At 43.7% G+C, this 9886-nt stretch overlaps 1 protein-coding gene across 2 annotated transcripts in view; it reads right to left on the reverse strand.

Moving 5' to 3' along the window:
- The window catches only part of LOC124851068 (protein mono-ADP-ribosyltransferase PARP14-like), a 30430-nt gene extending 21721 nt beyond the window's left edge, over positions 1-8709 (reverse strand). The window contains exons 1-4 of one of the 2 annotated variants that reach the window (XR_007034791.1): positions 8432-8709; positions 8204-8337; positions 7409-7583; positions 6262-7183 (exon numbers count right to left, since the gene is read on the reverse strand). Coding sequence is in view for 1 of the 2 variants with exons in the window: in XM_047342632.1 (XP_047198588.1) it covers positions 6900-7183; positions 7409-7583; positions 8204-8337; positions 8432-8708 (870 nt within the window). In the remaining variant the exon portion in view is untranslated. Of the gene's footprint in view, positions 1-6158; positions 7184-7408; positions 7584-8203; positions 8338-8431 lie in introns of those variants that run through there. The other variant, XM_047342632.1, reaches the window with a different exon arrangement.
- Positions 8710-9886: the final 1177 nt, after the last annotated feature.

Below are 9886 nucleotides of genomic sequence, written 5' to 3' on the forward strand. Positions count from 1 at the left end.
TTTACCGGAATTTTTTTTTTTTGGCGGATATACGGCGCGAGATCGTGGCTAACGGGGCGACGGCGCAAGCTAGCTGCTACAGCGTGGATGAGACGGCACCTGCACGGAGAACAGCGCTGCCGCCGGGGAGGAGGAAACCCCGCGGAACAATGGACTTCATACTCCGAGAGGTTTGAGTTTTTCGTACTGGCTAACAAGATTAAAGGAGATGTATTAGTGCCAACATTCTTAAGTGTCATGGGAGCAAAAACTTTCAACCTACTACGTAGTCTTGTGCAACCTGACAAGCCAGGGGACAGGTCCTATGAGGAAATAGTGAAAATAATAGGAAGTCACTACTCCCCTAAGCCACTCGTTATTGCTGAGAGGTTCAGATTCCATAAAAGGAACCAGGAAGAGGGTGAATCTGTTTCACAGTTCGTTGCTGTACTGAAACAGTTATCTGAACATTGTGCATTTGGACTTTCACTCAATGACACTATACGTGACAGATTGGTGTGTGGTCTACGCAGTGAGTCTATTCAGAAACGCTTACTTACAGAGGATAGCCTGAAACTGGAAAAAGCCATAGAGATAAGCAAGTCAATGGAGATGGCTGCCCGAGAAGCACAGCAGCTAAGTACATCAACCCAAGTCCATAGGTTGTCTTTTGAGTCCAAGAACAAGGCAGCGAGCAGGACATCTGTTATGGACAGTGATGATGCATACTGGGTTAGGGTTAGTGTTAACCCTGCTGGAGAACAAAGCAGTGCGGATGCAGGTGGAGAACAAAGCAGTGCGGATGCAGGTGGACACCGGTACACGTGTATCCATGGTATCAGAAACTGTTTACAAGGAGAAGCTGCAGCACGTCACTCTTCGAGGGACTAAGTTGAAGTTACGGACCTACACTGGTGAGCCTGTTCCAGTGTTAGGAGTCGTGGAACGTGGAACACCACAATCAGAAAAAGACTCATTGTATATCATTCCAGGAAAACGTCCAGCTCTGCTAGGCCGCAGGTGGCTGAGGAAGCTCAGACTGAATTGGCAAGAAGTGTTCATGGTCAATGATGGAGACACGGGCCTCCTACAGGAGATCCTGAAGAAGCACTCCAACGTTTTTGATGGAGAACTTGGCAGCATGAACGACATTACAGTTAAGCTGACAGTTAAATCAGGAAGTGCACCAAAATGCTTTAAGGCTAGACCTGTTCCATATGCTATCAAACCCAAGGTAGAGGCAGAATTAAACAGGTTAGTGCAGTGTGGTGTATTGGAACCCGTGAGCACAAGTCAATGGGCTACACCGATTGTTCCAGTTATAAAAAAAGATGGGTCTCTAAGGATCTGTGGTGATTTTAAAGTCACTGTGAACCCTGTCTTGACTGTAGAACGGTATCCATTACCCCTCATCGATGAACTCTTTGCAGGCTTGGCTGGAGGACAGAAGTTTAGTAAGATAGATTTATGTCAGGCATATCTCCAGATGCATGTTGATCCAGAGTCACAGGAACGGTTGACCATAGTGACACAAAAAGGTCGTTTCAGATAACCGAAGGCTCCCTTTTGGGATTACCTCTGCTCCAGCTCTTTTCCAAAGAGCAATGGACCAGATTCTGAGTGGGCTACCAGGGGTCCAGTGTTACCTGGATGATCTGCTTATAACGGGACCAGATGAGCACTCACACTTAAGACTGGAGGAGTATGGTCTGAGAGTCCGAGAAGACAAATGTGAGTTTTTCAAGCTTTCTGTCGAGTACCTGGGGCACGTAATCGACAGCACTGGACTCCACAAGGCACCCTCAAAAGTGAGGGCTATTGTGGATGCTCCATCCCCAAAGAATGTGAGTCAGTTGAGGTCATTCCTTGGCTTGCTGACATACTATGCAAAGTTCATGCCTAACCTTTCGAATAAGCTGAAACCACTGCATGAGCTTCTAAATAAAACCAAGACTTGGAAGTGGATGGACAAATGTGAGACAGCTCTTAAAGAAGTGAAGATAGCTCTCTCTCAATCTGAGGCCCTAATCCACTTTGACCCCAAATTACCAATTCAGCTGGCATGTGACGCCTCACCTTATGGTGTGGGTGCAGTAGTGTCACACATTATACCATCAGGGAAAGAGAGACCAATTGCCTTTGCATCAAGGACACTGAGCAAAGCAGAAGGCAATTACGCACAGATTGAGCGTGAAGCACTGTCTATAGTGTTTGGAGTGAAGAAATTCCATCAGTTTCTTTTCGGCAGGAAATTCACGCTACTGACAGACCATCGACCTCTCACCTCGATCTTTGGTCCTCATACTGGCATTCCGTCACTTGCAGCCAGTCGTATGCAGCGATGGGCTTTGTTATTGTCTGCCCACCAGTATGACATCAAGTATAGGAAGTCGGACCAGCATGGGAATGCAGACGGGCTCTCAAGGCTCCCGCTACCTGTCGTGCACACTGAGTCAACACAGGCTGAGATTTTCTATTTCAAGGATGTGGCGGCTGCTCCTATAACCTCGACTCATGTGAGGAGGCACACACGCACTGACCCAGTCATGTCTGAGGTTATGGACATAGTCGCTCGGGGAAGGAAAGGAGAGGTGACACCGAGTTTGAAGCCTTACCTGGTAAGAAGAAATGAGCTTTCAGTCCAGTCTGGATGCCTATTATGGGGCTATCGTGTCATTATTCCACCGCCACTAAGAGAGAAAGTACTGGACGAGCTCCACTCTGGACACTGTGGTGTGGTGCGAATGAAAGAAATCGCACGCAGTTATTTCTGGTGGCCAGGCCTGGATGCAGCTATAGAGGAGAAAGCAAAGTCATGCTCTGCCTGCCAGAAAGTAAGAAGCCTCCCACAGCTGGCTCCATTACATCCATGGGACTGGCCTGAAGAACCATGGCAAAGAGTCCACATAGACTTTGCTGGACCACTAGAGAACTGCATGTTCTTAGTTGTAGTCGACGCCCATAGCAAATGGCCTGAGGTTGCTGTCATGAAGAGCACCTCCTCAGAGAGAACCATTGAAGAGCTAAGGTCTATCTTCAGCCGTTTTGGTCTTCCACAACAGCTTGTTAGTGATAACGGTCCGCAACTAGTGTCTGAAGAGTTCAAGACATTAATGGAAGAGAACGGTATTCAGCACCTCAAGTCTGCGCCATATCACCCAGCTACCAATGGGCTCGCTGAAAGATTTGTACAGACCATGAAGCAAGCTCTCATGTCCTCTCAAGGTACCAAGTCCCTCAACAGGCGCCTCAGTGCTTTCCTGTTGTCATACCGAAATGCACCTCATGCTACGACAAAGGTGTCTCCTGCCGGGGCTATGCTCAAGAGACAACTTCGCACTCGACTTGACGTCCTGAGACCTCAAAAGACAGAGTTTGTGCACCTACAACAGAGAGCTCAAGTGGAGGTTGAGCAAAAGCAAAGTTCCGGAGCTTCACAGCTGGAGACATGGTTCTCGCCCAGAACTATACAAAAGGGATAAAGTGGATGCCTGCTACAGTTGTTGCAAAAACAGGCCCTGTGTCATACACAGTTGAAACACCTAATCACCTCATCTGGAGAAGACACATCGATCAACTGCTCCACACTTCCCATGATGACTCACCTGAGCCACCATCCCTTGTTCCAGAGCAGGAGGCCTACCAGGAACAACATCTATCCCCAGAAGAACCCCTGACGCAACCTTCAGTACTGGACACTAGGGCTCCACGATTATGGCCAAAATCATAATCACGATTATTTTTGATCAATATTGAGATCACGATTATTTATCACGATTATTCATTAATTTTAGGGACAAGATCTTTTTATTGCACTTTCACGTTTACATGAACAAGAACACTGCTTCCACTTCCATTGTTGTGCTACATTCTGGCTAATGTACAGATCTTTGCATCAGACTGGTCCTTATCACAGTGCATCTCATAGAAGGAAAATATAAATAAAATAGTATCAACACCTTTTACCCAAAATTAAATCAACAGAGCACTGCTTTCACTTCCATGTTGTACTACATTCCAGCTAATGTACACGTCTTTGCAGCTGTGACATCCCTTTGTATTTCCCCCCCGACGTTTTTCATACAGTGCAGGTAATGCCTGTTTGGAGAAATAATTGCGCGAGGGGATCACGTATCTCTTGTCTAGTGTCTTGACCATTTTTCTGAAGCCTTCATTGCTCACAGTATTTATTGGACACGTCTTTGGTCAAATGAAATGCGATTGCATCCGTTATTTCAGTGTGTCTTTGGGAGGTGGATGGATACGCTGTCGCGCTATGCAGGGTCGCTGTTATGGTTTTCTGGGTTGACGTTGGACATGGACGGAGATTCAGTGAGGTAACGTTAGCTTTGGCCTTAATGCATTCGTCGTACTGTGGTTTCTGGTGATTTTTCAGGTGGTTGAACAAGTTAGTTGTATTGCTATGCGGCGCAGACACAACTCTAACGCACTCTGTGCATATGATTTGTTCTTGGTTAACATCACTTGCCCTAAATCCAAAAAACTTCCAGACAACGGATTATGATCCTTTTCGAGGGACTAGCTCCTCGCCTTCTGCTCCTGACATTTGATTTACCTTTCACACGACACCCGTGACCGTCTGCTCTCTGTTCTGTTGTCTGTCTTTCTACTCTTCTACTAATACTGCAGGCAGAACTTTTTTTGAGGCTGCCGCTGCAGGGTGCGCGCATGACACCTCCCATCTCGTTCTCCCCCTGGTGGTTGGCTGACTGTTAGTTGAGGAAGCGCTTGATTTGATATGTAACAGAGCACGCATTTTAAACGTCAATATCACTGACGATCATGCTCATTTAATTGTGGCAGCCAAAATCGTGATCGCGATTAAAATTCGATTAATTGTGCAGCCCTGCTGGACACTGTTCCGTGCACACTTAGCCCTGATCAGGTGCCTACCCGAGGCATCACTTCTCCCAGACCAGGAGTCATACAGTCCCCTACAAGAGACAAGGTGACTGACTTGTCTACAGGTCGTACCTACCCCAGAAGAGACAGACGGCCTCCTGATAGACTGAACTTGTAGAGTAGAGACTAACCCTTGACATTGGGGCAGAATAATCCCCAGGGTTTAGTCCGGGAATTGAGGTAGTCTACCCTCTTTCCCTAGTTTAGGCAAGTTCTATAGCCAAAACAAGTTGTTAAAAGTTCATTATAGAAGTAAGAAATACAGTAAATAACATTGTGATATATTGAAAAGAAAAGAAAAAAAGGGTGTTTGATGCAGAGACATTTCAGAAAAGATACTGAGACGGTAAAATGTTTATTTTTGTTAAAGGAGCATCAAAGGTAAAGGGGGAGGGATATGTTGTGTATTGACCGCCTAAGTTTGTCCCTTCACGCTCACTGTTACGCCCCCTTTATGTTACGTGCTTACGTTGTTGCAATCCCCTGTTCTGTGTACAAACTAATACAGGTTTACGAGCAGGTCTCCCGTGTCTCCCGCGTATTCATTATTGGCGATAATAGCGTGAGTACACAACAATTATCATTATTATCATCCCTCCCCTCTTTACCACGCTCACCCCCAACTGGCCGAGGCAGATGGCCGACAACACTCGTTCTAGAGGTTTCTCCCAGTAAAATATATATATATATATATATTTATATATAATATATATAAATCTTGACCTTACTATGTAAAGTACCTTGAGATAATGTGTGTTGTAATTTTGCACTATCCAAATAAAGTTGAATTAAATATTAATATACAGTGCAACTGAAATGATGGTGAAAAATATGCTTTTCCTCAAGATTCGCTGACTCCCGTGGTTTTATTTAAACGTCCACATAAACTCCATCCCATACACATGCAGGATTTCAACTGGTTTTCCTTTTCCTTATCTTGGCAACAGGAGGGAAGACTGTATATGCACACTTGCAGTATGTCCTGCAGATGGAGCCAGAGATTCGAGCAATGCTGACAACACCTCCACCCAATGATGAATATATCGCACTGTACTTTCAGAGAAACCTGAGGAGACCAAACTTTATTACCACATCGTAACAATCATATATTTATATTACTGTTATAAATTCAAATAATTAAATCTGAATGGGATGAATCTCAAAGTTGTATGAAAGGTTCATTGAAGTGATTATGTATGATTTCAGAGAATCAATTGCCTTAAACTGGAGAAAAGAGATGAAACAAAAGCTTAGTGTCTGGTTGAATATTCACTTTTATTTTGAAAGCTTGAGAGGAAAAACACAAATTTCACACCGAGAAGCAAACTTTGTGCTTTTTTTGGGTTTGACATATTCTACCTGGTGTGTACTACAAGGCTATGTAAATTTGAAGAAATTGACACATATTTAAACTGATATTTCTTTCAATACTACAATTTCCTATGTGTGGTGCTCTAATAGACATAAATGGACACAACTGTGAAGCTCGACTTATCAACTCTAAATCAAATAAAGAAAACGCTGAACAAGCAAGTGTGCTCTTATGAACTTCTAATTACACCGCGTTTATTGGAACAGCAGTTAACTTCCATACTCCTCTCAAAACCAAAAGTAATCGCTAATCTGAATTTCAAAACCAGTTTGTATCCCATGATTTCCTTCAGGAGAGCAGGTCCATCATTCTCGACACTCAATTATCGGTTTGATTATACAAAGAATAACATACAGGCAAAAACAAAAATCTGTTTGCAATCATTCGCCTTTCTTGACATTGTTATGTGATCAATGTATGGTTCATTTCCAAGGCACCATGTGGCTCTGATTCCTGACTCTTGTGATTATTACTTGATTACTAAATACCTTCTTTAACCAAATACCTCAAGTAGATGGGAAAACAAATGCGATTATTCAGCTGATGTGAAACAAAGACTAAGTGTTTTTAACGCAGTATAAAATGTGGAGACATTTGGTCCTTGTTATGTCAGAACATCGTGGCGTTACTTGAATGTGATCAAATACTCCGGATAAGCCTGGACGTCATGAAAGATGATGAACATGTTGGGATTAGCCATGTTGTCCACGACACTGTCGTACAACTGAAGGGACGTGTTGCTCTTGGCTGGTGGTACGACCATGTTTTTTTTTCCAAGCGTGTAATCCCCGGTCAGCACTTGGCAGAGGTACATGCACTTCTCCCCTTTCAGATTCGGCCGGGAGTATGTGTCCTGGGCAGAGTAGTTGGCATTGACAGCAAAGTACGTGCCGTTGCCAAAACAAGCAGCTGAAAATGAAACAGCAGCAAAAATGTTTTGTTTTAATTTATCTGTGAGCATGTCTTCCATTCGCTGAAGTTAATATGAAGAAATAACTGAAAAACAACTAGCGTTCAGAATATTCAATAAAATAAAAAAAATATTAATGTTTTTGAACCATTTCAGTTTAGCAATAAAGGTAAAGGAAGAGTCTGGTGAAACTTTGTCCCATATTTTCATCATAAACTTCTCACCGTTCTTTCCTGCGTAAGCCCTGTTGAAGCCATTTTCATTAATCGTGTTCACTATGGTCTCAGTGGTGCCGTGGAACAGACGCCTCTCGTTGTTTGAATGACCGTTTCGCTGCTCAATGTCACGCTTCTTGACCTGTAGGCTCTTCCAGAACATTGGGTTCTGGATCCTGTCAATCTAAATAGGAGGGAAAAGTAAATTTGTGACGATCCCATAGCACATTTTAAAAGTATATTTGTTTCACCCAGATAAAAATTGCAATTTTCTTTTCGTACTCTAAATTGGACGATACGAAAAGACCTGGTGTCGTGGATAACATGCATATGCACAAAACAGGGTCTGATAGATGCGTACGCCACTTCTCAAGCAAACGTGAGGATCTATAAAAACAAACCTGACGGGAGAATGTGCACACTTGTACGCTAACTCTGACCCATGCGTAGGGAACTGTTTGGGGGAAGGGACGTGCAGACGTGAGGTGGTGATTTGAAGCCAGATTATTGATCCACTTCAGGAGCGTAATCAAAGAAGTTCTATGACATTCACTCTCTGTATGTATTTGTTTTTCAATGGGTTTACAATGTGAGCATTCATCACTTCCATACAGGGTTAGTAGCATACACCTGTAAAAACGTTATATATGTTGTTATTTTTTAAATGCACAGGTATCAAATTGTTATCAGGAAGGAAAACATTGGTATTGAAACATCTCCACAACAAAACTTTCTGCTCTAGTAACAAAGCAGTGTCACTAAAACATGATGTTTTAAATACAGCGCATTTTAAATGAGGACTACCTTGATGACTGTTTGTTTGCACGAGGCCTGGAATAGATTCAGGACTTCACCGTACTCTGGTGTTTCCTCATGGATAGGGACAGCCACACACGTAGTGTTTGGGGGCATAGCATCCCAGTGCTCAGGTACTTCATCTAGAGACAAAATTCGAGAGGTCAAAAAGTGAAATTGTGCTAAAACAGGGAAAGAAGACAGAACAGACAGAACTCTCATCAGTCAGTGAAATACCTTTCAGTTTGTCAATTCTCCTTATCTGCAATGCGTCTCCCTTTCTGTTGGTGGCCGGTCCGTTTGGCAGAGTGACGGTGTAGTCTTGACCTTGGACGTTGACTTTTACATCTGTCCGCTTCTTTTGCATTGCTTGCTCAAGCTGGAAGTTTGTTATTGGATCAAAGCTTTGATACTGGAGCCCTTGCTGTTGGTACTGCCAGTCTGCAACTGTGCTTACCATCACCACGTACTTCTTCAGGTCCTCATCATCCTTCACCTTTTTCATCATTGGCATAAATCTCAAGGGTGGCTTTGAGTACGCATTGCTGAATCCCCAATGGTTAATTCAACCTGATCCTTGCCTCGATCCCGATGCTCACGCCCACGCATCTTCTGATGTCAATAATCTGCTGGTGGTCCGCGGCCGAAAAGCTGGGAGGATATGTCTTTTTAATGGTGTTTCTTTTGGTTTTGATCTTTGGTTATCAGATCATTGATCCACTGCTTGGCCGAGACCACTTTGGCCTGTGTGTCACCGCAGATGTGGAAGCAAGCCGGGTCGAATGCCACTGGCGTGATGACAAAGTCTTCTTCTTTACGGGGCTTGCCAGCAGTTTCACCCACAAGGAATGACAGAGAACAAATCTGCCGCTTACATTATTCATCTCAGCATTCAAACCAGACTATGGATGAAAGGAACATGAACACAAAAATGATTCACCCTCTGTACTAGGGCTGCTACTTTCTATCCGTAAAAACATGCGGTTCATATTCAAACTGTAATAACCTGTTCGATTTCAAATTATGCAGTCTAGAAGCATTTGATATTTAGAAAATGTGACAGCCCTGTTCTGTACTTACTGATTTTTTCCACCACCCATCATCCTTAATACTGGGTTTACTGGCAGCTTTGTGCTCTGGGTTGCATACTGCTGTGGAACTCGTCAGCAACGTGCTTGGAAATAACAATCCGAATAGTCTTCAGAGCCATGAGTGTTTTGGCTCAACACGCGATCACTGGGCACAAATATGGATCTGCCACCTGTCGTGACTGCACATTGCCTTGACCTGAGAGGGTAGAGCATAATCAAAGCTGCACAAGGCAGTGCAGGAATCATCACTTGTAAAACACACACTGAGGAACCATGACTGTGTTCATTCTCTCTTGAATCAATAGAATTCAAGTGTAAACACAAATTTTCACACAAAATCATCTCCAAGTTGATTTAAAACTCAGACTTCCATATAATATATACCCAGACTCACCTAGCCATCATATAAATGAGACAGAGGCGTAGGCGTTTTTCACACACATCTCAAGTGCACTTTTAACAACCGGGCTTGATTTTTCCTGGTCGGTCTGTCCGATCACGTGGAGGATCTTCTTACAACTTAGGTTACCTGGATCGTCATTATCATGCCCTGTTGGGCAGGGCACCCATGTGAAGACAATGGACGGTATTAGTATTTAAA

The sequence above is a fragment of the Hippoglossus stenolepis genome, chromosome 13 (genome assembly GCF_022539355.2).
Source record: "Hippoglossus stenolepis isolate QCI-W04-F060 chromosome 13, HSTE1.2, whole genome shotgun sequence".
Classification (NCBI taxonomy): domain Eukaryota; kingdom Metazoa; phylum Chordata; class Actinopteri; order Pleuronectiformes; family Pleuronectidae; genus Hippoglossus; species Hippoglossus stenolepis.